Genomic DNA, 15,742 nt, shown 5'->3' on the forward strand with positions numbered 1-15,742 from the left:
GGCCAAGAGCAGTTTTTCATGCATTAAATCAAGGACAAGTTGCTTGTGTATCGAAGCATAGAGGTATTTATTCTTATCTGAAAATACTAGTCTGACAAGGCTGGCGATCACAAAACAACTGTGCCACAATTCCTTTTAGATTCCTATCATATCTTCATCATCATGTGTGCCAAGAAATGTGACAAACAAGTTAAAAGTTTCAAACATTCACCTTAAAGCTCAGCTCTTGAGGACTCGTGGGTATTTCTCACCTACGTCCTCAGGTGTTAAAGTGCCTTCAGAAGACCAAAAGCAACTAAAGCAATAGACTCAGAAACATTAACAGGCTAATTCCTGATCCAAAGCAACAGGGCGCCCGACTGGAGAGCAATACAGCGCCGCCTCCAGCCGAGCCCCATTATCATTTCAAACAGGTTCAACAGTACAGTGACAATTTAACTGCCCATGTAATGACATGCTTTAATTACCCCCACAAGGAGCCTCTAGCACCTGCACACCATTCATTTAACAAGAGGCAGGGGACGCAGCGGGCCACAGCAACACGCACTAACAGTGTATTCAAACACACAAATCAATGCAGAGAAAAATACACACGACTACACATTTGTTGTGCACCTCATAACTGTGCTATGTGTTGACAGAAGCACCTGAGCAGCCTGCATCGTGCAGTCGTTTATCGGAGCCTGCGTCTGATGTTTCAACTCATTTTTCACCCAACACCAAAAACATAAAGATTGAGTGAGATGTGAGGACATACTTCAAGAACAGTAGACACGATTAAAGGTGTTGCGTGTTGTATTTTCACAGTTATTGTCACCCTCCCACCTTTTCTGATGTGCTGTGAGGACATCTGCAGATCTCCTGCCAAACCTCAGCATGCGGAATTGAAATTATGTTGTAGAGGCTTTCAGTCGTCTTAGCCTGCTTCATATAAGACGGGAGGTAATATTACTGTGTCACAACTAATGTGGTGATGATTTATTGATGTCTATGAGCCACCTCTACAGTAGTATCAGTACTTCTTAATCCAGATCTGTAGTTTCGCCTCACACCAACTGTGGTGCCAGCAGTCATTCATTCACAAGGGATCAGCTGTGTTTCTACACTGATGAAGTGTGGGCTAACGCAAATCGCCACGCAAGAGTAACGCAAATAATTTCCCCTCGGGGATCAATAAAGTATTTCTGATTCTGATTCTGACTCTGATAATTTCAAAGTAGTCTATTTCACTCATGTTGTTGATGAGAAAAAGCACAGAAGCACGTTTGTTGTTTCTTAAGAAGTAACAAAAAAACTAATGTGACTTTATTTAAAGAACAACGCTACCTCCTAAACAGATTCACAGGGCAAACAGGTCAAAAGTTTCAATAACTGCTTTGCTCTGAAAATCATATTTCATCATGACTGTTTGGGTCTGGTGATATGATGATGTACTAAAGAAGGGTAGAAAACTTTAGAGCTTAATCTACAATCTGTGAAAATGTTGCGCAACACAATTAAATCTGCATTATGGTCATTGGATGTGTTGGGGATGACAAGGGTCCAGTTACAGTGAACGGACAAAACATCTTGTGCACACTATGGATGTATCAAGAGAGCGTTGAAGGCAGGCCATCGTTCATTCCTATGAAAGTTGCTCAGTTGCACATGAAGCCAAAAAAGCTCTATTTCTGCCGTACGAAATTAGGTGGATGTTCCGCATTGTGGGGACCACAGAGCAAGTGCACAGATGCTGAACACAGCCGAGTGGCTAACTTCCAGTTTAGTGCTCGGCACTGTTCCTGGGGGCCTGGTGCAAATACTGTAGGTATTAGGGCCATAATATACTTGCTGCTTGATCGAACGTACGTGTACACAACGCGTACACAACGTGCCGTGTCTGTGCACAGACAGCCAAAATGCACAATACTGGCGGTCACCACTTGGGGCAGACAACAGAAATATAACCCGGAAATCGTGAAGAATCTCATGAGAAGAAGAAGAAGGGTCTGGTCTGATCATCCGGTCGGGTCACTGTGTGCATTCGCACCAGCGCCTCTAGCGGTTATATGAATATTGCATCTCGCGCACGTGTCGCGGTACCTCATGTTAAGATGTGCGTTCGACGCGTCAAACGAACGCAGATCATGCGTGGCAGCCATGAGGCGGTCGCGTTGTTTGCAGCAAGTATATTACGGCCCTTAGGGATGTCAGCAGTGCAGTCCAACCAGGTGGAGCTAACTAGCAGCGCCACTCATTTCGCAATTACCACTACTGTACCCCAAACGTATGCGTAAATATGGTGGCCCAATACGGGTACCCAGTCAAAAATATTCTTAGTTAACCGATTAATGTTTAACCACGAAAATCCCTAGTAGGTGTAGTTATAAGTGAGCCTACAGTAGCTGTCTGATTTTAAAACATATCAGCATAGTTTTTCCCTCTGATACTGTGGACATAACCATACAGTGGAGCTTCCTCAAATGTCACCTGAGTTCAGACCCACGAGAGCATCTTAAACATGCTTATGAATGCACACAAAGGAATATCTGCAGGACTCATGCAATCTCGCTGCAGGATACAAGATCAGTACAAAATCCTCCAATTATCAACATGACAAGCAGCTTCTGGTCTCATTATGTTTGAAAGCGGGAACATGTTCCCCTCATTTACTTGGTTGTCACACAGTTGGCTTGACTGTGGTCTGCAGAGGATATGGTACTAAATAATTAGAATATACTCTGAATTTATTAAATGACAAGATGTCAGAAACCTGCATCTTGAGCAAACCAGGTGCACATCTGTCTATCTCACCAAATCATAACACAAGGTCCTCATAATCCTGGTAAAAGCCCATTGAATTATATTTGGACATATTTCCATGACAGCCCATAACCAATTTGAATGTTGGTTTAGGTATTCAAAATTGGCTCCTCACAGCGCAGTGGTTTGCTTAACCTGTGGTTTGCAGTCAGGCATCAACCAGAGGAAGACTTATGAGAGTAATTTCATAGAGTGACAATAGGATGCATCTCATCCATTTTGCTTTTCAATACCTTAGGTGGTGACGTGTAAACAGACAGAGCAGTATGATAGATGCCAACAATTCATGATAGCTCCATTTGAAGGTCCTCAGGCATTGAATAAACCATCTCTGTTCATAAACATTACACATTTGGAAGTTTTTTCCATGAAAAAAAAAAAAAAAGCTCCATGCCTTTAAACGGCTCAGATGTAACTCTACACCTTAGCCTCATTTGGTATGCGCACATCTATGAATATGCAAATGCAGCCTTTACCTGCTCACCTTTGACTCTGCTCATCAAACACACAAACCTCTTCTTGTCAACAGTAACAGATAACATGAGCCTTCAGCTTGACTACGTTATCAGACAGCTGCTGATGTGCTGCTAATGTTCGATAAATCTTATTCATAATCGCCAGCTCTGACAAGTCAAAGGGAAAGTGAAACTTAACATGCACAATACGGATGCGTAGCTACATCTGGCTTCTCCTCTGATACCCCACAAGTGGACCACATAGGTGTAGATTTCTTTGGGAGACGCAGGGCACACGTCCCCCACAATATCTAGAGCACATTCTTCCGATGCCCCATAGTACTTGTATTTTGTCAAAATAAAAGACATTTAAACCATAAATTGATGCAGAAAAGGCGCTAGTTGATGCACAGAAAATAAATACAATGCAGGAAATTAAGGGTTTATTGCTCAAAATTTTCTGTCAGAGGACCCCCCAAGTGTAAAAGCTAAACTGTGGCCCTTTGTTGATGGTGCTAGTTTCTTAGGTTGGTACATAACAAAACCTGGAAGTCTGAATCGGTCATTTACTGCAGTTCCAAGGCAAAAATGCTGAGCCATGGCTTTAACTGCTTATTTCACTCATGATCTATCTTACAGCGTATAAAAAACACCATATGGACATGTTATCAAGGTCATACTGGAGGGAGTCTTTAAAATTAGACAGACACTTAGAACCATCATCACTGCCTTCCTTCAGCTGCCTATCATCATGACAGACTGGTAAACTGAAAGGTAATGAGAAACTAAGAAAGCCAGGTTCTGCAAAGGTTGATTCTGTTAACAGCTTAGACTGTTCACACTACAAGTGACACAACAACAGGCTACAATACTTTTTCAGAGGGAGCTGGTGACATGAGGCTACAAATCGATGCCCGACACTTGTCGCTGCGAACAAACAAACCAAATGCTGGAATTAGCTGATGCTTTGGTAGCTTTCTGTGCATTGCAGTGCACACCGGGCTGCAATGACACAGCAAAAAGATGACATTAAAATTGGGCTCAGACATTAATGAAACATATAGATATATTTGGTGTTCAGTCAAGGTGCTTTGTGGAAGGCAGCAGACACACACAACTTCTGTGTTAACAAGCGCTTGAGCCACACTTCAGCTGTGACTCTGCATTAATATATCTGGTCATGGTGCTGCATAACTGCTTGTACATGAGCACAGCATAACTTCAGGACAGCTGTTGATACAATCAAACTTCTGGATGTATCCTGAACTAGCAGCTTTGCAAGTAAACCAGGTAAGGGGGACAGTACCAGAGGGAAACCAGAGCATTTTGGCACGAACAGAAGTCTGTCTAAAATTAGTAAAAAGTCACTGGTACAGCAAAGAGCAGCACACAAAGTCTAAATCATCAAAGTTAAAAAGGATTTAGGCTCCTTGCTCCATGCAAGTAATGAGAAACTTCCTCAACATAAAAACAGCTGATTCCAAACAAATTTACCAGACTCTTGTTCAAACTCGGGTCTGTGCAACATTGATAGAGCACAAGTTAAAACATCATCATCGCCCCGAGGCACCGAGTAGGAAAACAACCTTTTAATTTATGGACCCTAAAAGCAGTTCTTTCCCCACTGGTACGTGCTGTACCTTATGCGAAATGACAGAACGAACAAAACAAAGTGTTCTCAGAGGAAATCCCCGCCGGCTCCTTCGCGACACCGCAACACAGATCCATTTAATATCAAGAATGTAGTCAGAGTCAGATGGCGATGACAAAGTTCAGTCCACGCGGGTTTCCACAGGGCAGCTGTCCAGATCACACAGTCAATACTACACTGCATCTTTGTTGATGAGCGAAGCAACAACACAGATGTATGGCAGGCTTGTGAACTCTGACGACAGGCAACGGTACGTAAGATTTCTAAGGCACAAAATGTGCAATGTCTGAGGGCGAAGGCGCTGCTCGGAGGAAATCAGGGCACGAGGCAACAGTGGTGGTGGCTTGACTCGTTCACTGATTATACACAGTGATGAACATGAGAAGTAGCTGATGTAACAGCTCACAGTTTTAAATTGCTTTTAATCATTGATGCCTCCAAGAAAGAGCGTAACGCTTTGAATGAATCCTCTGCTCTTTGCAAAAGTTTGACTTTGCATGCTGCTTCTCTGACCGTCTGCACAGTTATACACAGTGCTGCATGAAATGCTGTTTGAAACGTGTTAAGTTTTAATCCTGAAGATGCTGCACGTGTGTACAAAGTCCATGGCATGGGTGTTTAAGAAGCCAAACTCATTAAATTAAAAAGTCCTTTTAAGAACTCTGACCCATCAGTACGTCGTAAAACTGTGGTTCCCAACTGGTGGGTCGCAGCCCTAAAGGGGGTTGCAGGTCCATTCTGAATGGACCACAAGTGACTCGCAAACATGTGAAGGTTGTAAGAAAAAATAAATAAATTAAGTGCCATTTTCTGCTGCAGAGTGAGTGACTAACAGACAGCTACTTGACAGAGACAGCAAACTAGCTCAACGATATGGCCAAACACAACTATGACACTTTATGTATTTGACTGTGGACACTCAAACTAATGACTAAGGGGAAATCTGGACCCTGTGGCTGGACCAGTTGGGAACCAATGATTGATGACTATTAACCAAGATAAGAAAAACTCCACTAAAATCTGAAATTAAATACAATTATTAACAGAAGTTTACTATTGGAAAAGCACAAAGAAATGGTCTTTGTTTCAAATTTGTTTCAAGCCATCACAGTTGTGCTTTTTGTTTCACCTGGTAAATTAGACTGTACCCAAATCACAATTATGTCAGTCGAACTGGAATTGGCTGTTCAATACGGATATCAAATATTCAACTGTTGTTTTTTCCCCCCACAGAGTCTGAGAGTGTTCTGGGGGATGTTCAGGGTTCTGTGACACTCAGTGGCTAACAAGCCAAGTCAGCCCACAGAGCTAATGCAAGGTAACTACACAAAAAGAGATCGGAAATGTGCAACATTATTTGCCAAAAGTAGATATGAAACAAAAAGCAGAGACTGTGTCGTTTCAAAGGGTGCTGTGAGCTGTAAATTCACCACTTCTAAGCAAAAGGCAGAATATAACGTTATCTCAGAGCCTGACCAGGTTGCCTCTCTTCCTCCGGGCAGCTGCCTCCATCTCTCTCAGACTCACCCTGGGTCTGTGTCTGCAGCTGCCTGAACTGGACAGCAGTGTGAAAGCAAGAAGTGCTCACCCTACAGCTAAATCTGAGGACTGAAACATCCCAGATGTACACTGCAAACAAAAACACATGACTGCTAGACTTCTAAAATCTCAGACAACTGTAGGGTCTGTGACTGATTATTCAAATCTCCTGACTTTCAGGGAGTAGCCCTAAAAGTACATGTGGGTGGACTAGGTGTTAAAATCATCCAGTTAGTGATTAATCAGGATTATGAAGTCCCACGCTAATGCATTGTAAAGGGACCAACAGGAACCAAACAAATGTTTCTTTGCTTGTTAGTTAAGCCTGAAGTTAAGGTGAGCACATCTTGAAGGGAGTCTGCAAGACACTTCTTGGTAGCATTACCAGAGAGCTTTTACTATAAAGCAGCTGCACGACATTCATGCACAAAAGGGGAATGCTTAGTTGTGGTTTGATAAAAGTATAAATTCTAAAATGTTTGTTGCAGATTGTTACTGTTGTCTGAAGTTAAAAAATAAGCTTAAAAAACAGTGATGAGAAAACGCCCCCTTCACCTTGGGAGTTCAGCTGGACCGGCTAATTGCATAATCAATACAGAGCTGGGCTGAATCACAGGTGAGACCCGCGTGAGTGGTTTTCCACGCGGCAGCCCGGGGACCAGAGGAGGACGGAGGATGGGGGAGGGAGCCACAGAAAGGGAAGATAATTGTTTACAAGAGGCCTATGTAGCCGTCTCCTAGCAACAGCTCTGACAAGCTCCGCATCAGGTGTGGCTAACCATGGCAGCCTGTGTTAGCCTTTGGATCTAGGAGTGTGTGTGCATCCAAAATACAGCTGACTGCGGTCTCAGGCAGAGAGGAGAGAGACACAGTGCATGTACAGAAAGTGGCTGAATGAGCTACTACCAAAGCCTCTGTCCCAGGCTGGATTTTTCCCCTCAGAACTTGTTTTCTCATCAGCATGAATTGCAAACATAGGTGTGGAAGACAACCACAAACAATCATGAAAAGAAGTCAAGACAATCTAAGCAAGTTTTTCCAATGTTGGCGCACACTTCTGGCATATATATGAACAGGAATCTCCAAAAAATGTGAACATAGAGCTCTGTACTGACTACCTAAGCATGGCACTCTTGCAAAATTTGTTTGCACCCCCCAAAATTTAATTTAAACAGCATTTTGGACATTTATAAACAATTTAAACCAACATTTTTTGTATGTATAAGTATATAGAAAGACAATAAACCAAAGACCTCAGACAGTTAAGACTCAGCTTTACTTCCTGTACACATAAGTCAAGTGCTTGTACTTGGAAAACAACGCTTGACAGTAGCACAAAAAAAGGTAATGACAGCAACACTATGTGCATTTGGCATGCACGTGGCCGGAGCAGCGAGCCAAAACCATTTAAATAGTTTGGGCTTGTTCCAAGAAAAACAATCTTCGGCAGGTCTGTGCAGATCAACACATCGTTTGAATGTGAATGAGATGGTCTACACCTCCCACTTTTTGAGATGATCAGCCTCGAGAGACTGACAGCACACCACACAAGGGAGGTGCACGAGCAACAGACCGAGCAAACCATGTCGGTACACACACTTCATCCCTTGATCATAGATACACTCCCGAGGCTGTGTTATTTTTACAGGAATAAAGAGGTTTAAATTGTCATAACTGTCTATTAAAATAACACTGGAACAAACACTAATTCAAAATCCTCAGCTGCTCCAGATCCTAGATGAGGCTGCTGGCTGTTAGGCAGGTCAGCTACATGCATCTATTTACTAGCCGAGGGAGGTCTGATATATATCCAAGTTCAGAGCAGATACAGTTACAGGCAGGCTCACATCAAACGGACGTCCGGCTAATGTAGCTGGGGGGGCGGGGAGGGAAGGAGAGAGCGAGCGAGGGAGAGAAATTCCACCGGCAATTTCATTAGTGATCAAATGGAAGTACGACGTGTCTCTCTTCCTCTGCCTCTCTCCCCTGAAGTGCTCACACAGCATGGGCTGACAAAATGGAAACTCAATCAGACAGGCCATAGAGGTACACTACGATCCACATACAACGGTAATGACACTTAAAAATAACTTGAATTGCAGTTATTGACCTTCTCTTTTTGATGCAATCTCATCTTATGTGCATCAGCTACGGAGCTGGAGCCAGGAGGTGATTAAACCTAGCTTAGCATAAAGACTGGAAACAGGGGGAAACAGCTAGCCCAGGTCCTAAACTTCAAATACTCCTCCCACCACCTCTAAAGCTCACCAATTAGCACATTATAATTACATTCTGTCCAATTTGTACACTAATGTAAAAGCAATTTATGTTTTAAAACACTCTAACACTAAAAACTAATAGGGGTGAGGGCAAAATATTGATACAGCATCGTATCGCGATATTATGTGTGGCAATATTGTATAGATACACAGACGCCATGTATTGATTTTTTAGTAATAGAAATGATTAATATTGCAAATACAAATTTAACTTTTGGTAGCGCAACAGAGTAATGAAATCAACAGCTTCCACTAGCTACATTAAAAATCATTGAAATGAGATGAACAGACTGAAAACTTTATTAGATGAAAACTGTTGTTGACAAAGTTTTTCCTTAATTTGCAGTTGAAAAGGTTAATAAGTCACAATATATTCTATCACAATACTCAGCATATCGCAATACATTTAATATCGCAATAATATTGTACCGTGATAATGTCGTATCGGTGGGCCTCTGGTGATTCCCATCCCTAAAACTAATGACGTTTCCACTGGTCTGTCGCCTGATTTTGTGTGTAGTGGTAGTAAGCAAATGTTAGTATAACATGCTAAACTAAGATAGCTCACGTGGTAAACATACCTGCTAAAAATCAGCATGTTAGCATGCTGACGTTAGCATTTAGCTAACAACACCACTGTGCCAAAATAACCTCACAGACCTGCTAGCATGGCCGTAGACTCTTTAGGGGGTCAGGCTAACTGTTTCTCACAGTTTTCAGTCTCTCTGCTAAGCTAGGCTAACCACATCCTGGCTCCAACTCTTTACCTAAAGCACAGATATGAAAGGTAGGCGATTCAGTAGGGTCATGGATGTATTAGGAGAACTGGATACAGCACTGGTGGCAGGGCCCTGTTCATTCCTATAAGGGTTACTCAGTAGTCCATGAAGCCAAAGAGGTTCAAAATTACCCAGATGATCAGCACTGCTTCCACATTGTGCAGCTTTTCATGCAGGCGCACTTATGGCGGCCAAGTGCAGCTGAGCATCTTGCTTCCGCCAGCCAAATGGCTAACTTCTGATTTGGCATTCCGCTGACCCGAATAGGATAAAAATGATTAGCTCTTATAGACTTTCAAAATGTTATCTGACTGAATAAATCAAATCCTGATGGTGACACTAGTCATTTCATAGGGGTTGTGATGGTTAAAAAAATGTATCCACTGATGTACAGACATCTCATTTCCAATGTAAGTCAATGGTAAAAAGTCTTTTTGGGCCGCAGGGCATCATGTGACGGACCACGCAAAACTGCAGTTCCACTTTTGACTACAACAAAAAATTGGCTTCAAAGCCCAGTGCACTTCCTGGGGGCCTGAGTAGGGCTGGGTACTGTTCACATTTGAACCAATACTGGTACCACTAGCCGAAACGTACCATTTTTTCCTTTACTTTCTCTTTAACAACAAACATTTAATTTCTGCTGCAAGGGTGACGTAGTAGACTAAAAAGCAGAGATACTAGACTATTAATAATAATAATAATAATATAATATAGATAAGAAAACAGTCCAGACGCTGAAACTATAGTGGCAGACCTTTGTCTAAACCTGGTATTCTTGCCCAGATGCGCTCTCAACAACCAAAATTTAGCACCATTATTTAATGTGAATCTGTAGCCTACTAGGTAGTGCTGATGTAATTTGGTTGATCCAAAAATTAAGCATTCCTAAAACACAAGTACTATTGACAAGTAGGCAGACAAAAGCATAAGGAAAAAAAAAAACCACAGAAAAAATGCAAAATAGTACATGTTTTTAGCTTTCTAAAAGTATTTTTCCTTCTTCAATAAACCACTCAACTCAATTAAGTACAACTCCATAAAAGTGCGAAGTCTCATGAGCCTCTCTCACAAAACAAATTCCCTCAGCTTCAGCAGTTTGGATTACAATATCAGCGACAAAAGACTAAAAAACCCATGAGAAGAGAGAGGAGGCAGAAGGAGTGTGCATTTCCTGTAAATTCAAACCTGCGGGGAAACACTGAGTGTAGGCTGAGCTCAGAGGTGGCAGCAGCATCAATAGTCAGTCTATTTACTGGCATCCTGGCAAGACAAGCCAGAGCTGGAGAATCTGGAGGACTTCCAAAGAATGGATAAGCATCATGCAATCTGAGTAAAACCAGCCATTAGTGACTGCATCACACGGTTGTGATGATAGCTGGACCGAAAAGAGAGGAGGCTATGATGTCTTATGTCTTCACAGAAGGAGAAGCCTTTCCCAGAAATGCAGGATGATTTTCACTGTTACCACACAACACTCGACTGGGAGATAAGAAGTGCACTTTGAGCATTTGAGAAGTGCCTATTCAGACAATTAAAAGCATCACAAGGGTTTTGTGACAACTCAGGATTTCAAGGCTCATTTGAAAATTGGTTTTGTAGGAACCTGTGCAGCTCTCTGCTCAACACTCACATTTAAGAGGTTATAAAAGATGTCATATTTCTCAATGTGGAACCCGAAGGCGCAGTAATCCCTGCATTATTTCATTTTCCAGATAGTTTCAGACGCTGGGTCTCAAGATGACAGAAGACGCCAGCCCTCATTGGTTTACACTGGGCTTAAAATGGGCACTTGGCCAGATGACACAGCCAATAGTACACTGCATCTTTGTTTCTTCAGTGAGGAAAGCGACAACGCCACAGCAAGTGACCCCGCAGGCTTGTTGTGACATCTGGCACTGGAATAGTGCACCGTTATCAGCCCGGGCCACTTAACAGAAAGACAACACACAAGAATAGGCCTCTTCACCTCTGCCTCGAGGTGTCAGTCAATGGGTCCAATAAGAGACTACCACTAGTTCATATTCTGTGATGATGAATGTTTTAACACATGCAGCTGTGGCACCTTGGTTAGCCCAGGTGGTCAAAGTTTTTATTCACCCTCCCACCCGAGAGTCTAAATAATAGCCTATCTCGTTAAATATGTGGCTTTTACTGTGTGAAATTGCACCTTTGCCATTTTCCCCTGAAGCTTAAGAACGTTAGCTGTTAATTCACAAAAGGAGGTCCGCCCCTGCTATAAACAGCTGCGGGAAACCCTGAAATCATTAAAAACACAAAGATGAAACCTGGATCAAAGACGTGACACCTTCAGCACAAAGGACTGTGCACAGATCTGCTCATTATTGGACCTACCCATGAAAGAAATCAAGTCTTACTAGACCTGAAGAGAATTTAGTTGGCACTTCAACCTTTTCTTCAAAATCGGGCCGCATGCAACTAATGATGAACTGATTATTTTCAAGTAATCATTGTTTGTGGGAGAAAAATGCCCATCACCAAGTCTCAAGAGCTAAAGGTGCTGTCTTTAGATGGCTTTTATTCCCCTGACGAATAGTCAAATACCAAGAGATATTCAGTTTAGTATCAGACAAGACAACGTTAACAAGAATATATTAACATTTGAGAGGCTGGTACCACTGATTTGACATTTTTGCCTCAACAACTGGCTTAAACAATTACATTAATATCCTGTTGATCATCTAATCTAGGGCTGCAACTAACAATCATTTCATTATCGTTGATTATTTTCTTTATTTGGTCTACGGAAATGGTAAAAATGCCACTCAGAATCTCCTAAAGCCAGACAGGAAGTCTTTAGATGTCTTGTATTTTCCAGCCAACAGTCCAAAACACAAATATATTCAGATTACTGTCACATAAAATGAAGAACAGCAGCCAACTAAAAAGCTGGAACTAGGAAATGAGAGCCAGTTTTGCTTTGAAAGTACTTAAATTATTCCACTACTACATGGCATTACATTGTCCAAAGCAATTTACAATAAGGTCCCTCAAACTTGACAGGAACAAGAACTAGAGGTCGTAAAAAAAATTGGAGTGCATCCCTCTCAAACAAACAAGTAAAAGTGTGTTCAGTGCTGCAGGACCGGTGCTCAGAACACCTTATTTCTGTGCCTAATCCATCAGCTATCACTCATCTGCAGTCAGACGAGCTTAATTGCCCTGGAGGGGCCACCAGGGGCCACCTGGCACCCACAGCAGGAGAGGAAGCTGCAGGGTGCAGAGAAAGGGGGGAAGAGAGGTGTCAAAACCAGCCTGCAGTACGCACCGAACCACTGCCCTGAGGCGCTGAACACATATTTCACACTCACAGCGTAATGTCACTCATTCATCATTATAATAGAGAATTAATTGGAGCATCCATCCAACACACAACCAGGCTGCACCTCCAAATACAGTACATGCCATTCTTGTGCATCACAGCGCTGTAATATTGTCTTGCGTAAAAGTAAAAGTTAGATGTGTCATGTATGAGGAGTCTTTTTTCTGTTCTGTAGAAATCCAAGACACAAACCACTTCTCAATCAATGTCTCCTTTGTCTAGTGTTCTCCACAACAAATCTGTCACTAGCAACCAATTCTGAAAGACCCAATAAACCAAATTCCACTTGATGGATCGTACTATGATGAAACTGCATTTAGCCGCCTCATGAATCAGCAAAACGTCATGTTCCAACAGCTTTGCCATAACCATCCCTCCATACGAGCAGTAACAGAATTCCCCCTCCAGAGTCTACATATCAAAGCGTTTCCCCCAGTCTAATTACCCTATCATGGCCCTGGCAGGTGCAAGCTGGTGGATTGGAACAAAGCCAACCCTCATATATCAGGGCAACTTTAAAAGATGACCCAGATGACACTGCGAACCGCTGTAGCTGCAATCGGATACTAGTGAAGCATGCAATCGTTTAGCCTTGATGTGTGGCGATTCTCTTAAGGACAGACGGGATGCTGCTAAGAACCCCACGTTTAATGAGGTTCGTCTTCTCTGCAAAGGCACATGCATGTGACCCCAGGAAGCACATAGTTAGGGTTCAAGGTGATCCATTAGGATAAAGGTTATTTAGATAAAATGTCAGGTTTTAAAACAGGTTCTTGAGGTCAAGCTTTTCACCGTAGAGCTGTAGCTATCAATACAGGAAGATGGTGGCAATTAGAGCTGCAAGAATTAGTCAATGAGTTGCTCAAGAAAAATTAACAAGCAACTACTTTGATACCAAAAAAACTGATGGTTCCAGGTTCTCAAATGTGAGAATCTTCTACTTTTCTTGGTCTTTAATTATAGTAAATCATTTGTGGGGTTTGGACTGTTGGTCAGATCTTCCAAGGCATTTCATGACTAGGATATCGGGGTGGGTATTTTTCATTCAACTGATTATAAAAGTGATGCAGTAACACTTTGCAGAGGCAAAGGAGAAACTGAAAGTGAAGTGTATCCAGATCAGTGCTGCTGTAATGTATGCACAATGGCAGAGTGGCTCCAAACCATTCTTACATGGCTTTATGATGCCTTTCCCCACGTATGTGAGCACACACATCCAAAAATCTATCTTTAATTTGTCCAAATTTAAACAGGAATCAGTGTGATGCTCTTTCCAGAGAAGACCATGCAAAGAAACACTTAATTAGAGCAGGAGATATCACAACTCACCGGCCAGGCAAACTGGAAGGGGATCAAAATCTTGCCAGCATCGTCAATTTTATTCGGGTTATTCTTTGCGCCCTTAAAAGAAAACATATTTCCACCGAGAACTTGCGTAGATCCAGCTCCAAAGGTGCAGCCGCCGGTGGTGGTGACCTCCATCTGGTACTCCTTCAGGCAGATCTTGAAGTAAGTGTCGCACTCGTCTCGAGTGCAGCGCCGGTCCTGGGAGCTCCTGGAGCCGTCGCAGCACTCCCCGTCCGCCAACTCGCCGTTTACATTCTCCACGGAGATCAGCTGCAGCTCGAAATAGCCGGTTGACTGGGACACCTAGAAACAACATTTTAAAAAAGACCCAATTTAAATATAGGCCTATATTAACCGGAGACAGCGTGGTTTGGGGCTGCTCAAATCGGTGCGTAAAAATGGACAAGTGGCCCCAACAGTGCCTGACCCCTACTTCAAATCAGCATAAAAGCTCATGCAGATTGGGGGAATATTCCAAAATAATTTGTTGCATCATGAATGGAGCACGTGAACAGCCTACAGTTTGCAGCCTGGTGTTTTTTTTTAAAGACAATCAGGTTACTCTGTGACGCTGCAGCAGCCAATTGATGCAATGCAACTTACAACTTCTTGCTTCAGGCCTCATTCTCACCTTAAAATTTTTTTTTTTTTTTAAATAAAGACACGCGCAAGGCTGTGAGCATTGTGACCAAAATGGAGAGCAGCCTGTATCAATTCTTCACACTTCAATCTTGTCATGGTAACATGATCACATGCTCCACAACTGACGGCTACGTAATTCAATTATCGATTAATGTGATGCGAATATGCAGCGCCTGGAGAGCAAATACATCTGCCCACGCCCACCAACTTTTGACATTTGGGGGGTTTTAAACATTTATTTTATTTATATGGAGCAGGGTAAATATTTGGGGATAAAATAAACAGCCTTTCTTACCTCCGTCCATAACGTCAACAGCAGGCACACTATTGGGAAGCGATTCCTAATCCTGGTGCGATTCCACATGCCTCCGATTAATTAGAGTGACATAGGGGGGGGGAAGCGATGAGAAAAGACAAACAGCCGCGGACCCGGCGACTAGTTCCTCCTCTCCTGACATGCAAAAATACAATCTTCACATGCGTGATCTCTCCACCGTGTGCGTCCAGATTTCACCGAGGCATTACATGCGTGTGTGTGTCTATGTGTGTGTGTGTGTGTGAGAGCAGGCGGCGGATTGCAGCGCAGTGATGGTCCATGTACAGGAGTGTCCCTCCGTCAAATCTCTCCACACAGCAACTGAGATGTTTCGTAGCCACAGCCTGAGGAGAGGATGTCTGCTTTGATTGGCAGCTCCGCAAACCACTTACAAATTGGCCTGCGGGCAGTCTGTGAGCCAACCGGATTAAGGGGCGGACAATAGTATATTAACCCCCACCACCACCACCACCACCAACCTTCATCCTCTTCCTCCTCCTCCCCAAAACTTGAATTATACAGGGTTTGCATTGAGCTTCATTTGGACAAACCGCATTACAGCATGCAGAACAAAGCAGGGGTCGAGTTT

The 15,742-nt window shown here is 42.8% G+C and overlaps 1 protein-coding gene across 2 annotated transcripts in view; it reads right to left on the minus strand.

Moving 5' to 3' along the window:
* The window catches only part of jag2b (jagged canonical Notch ligand 2b), a 64,999-nt gene extending 49,507 nt beyond the window's left edge, over positions 1-15,492 (minus strand). For both annotated transcript variants that reach the window (XM_050058401.1, XM_050058400.1), the window contains exons 1-2: positions 15,133-15,492; positions 14,178-14,498 (exon numbers count right to left, since the gene is read on the minus strand). In XM_050058401.1, coding sequence (XP_049914358.1) covers positions 14,178-14,498; positions 15,133-15,201 — 390 coding nt within the window. In that variant the 5' untranslated portion in view covers positions 15,202-15,492. The remainder of the gene's footprint in view (positions 1-14,177; positions 14,499-15,132) is intronic.
* Positions 15,493-15,742: the final 250 nt, after the last annotated feature.

This window comes from Epinephelus moara, chromosome 12 (genome assembly GCF_006386435.1).
Source record: "Epinephelus moara isolate mb chromosome 12, YSFRI_EMoa_1.0, whole genome shotgun sequence".
Taxonomy (NCBI): domain Eukaryota; kingdom Metazoa; phylum Chordata; class Actinopteri; order Perciformes; family Serranidae; genus Epinephelus; species Epinephelus moara.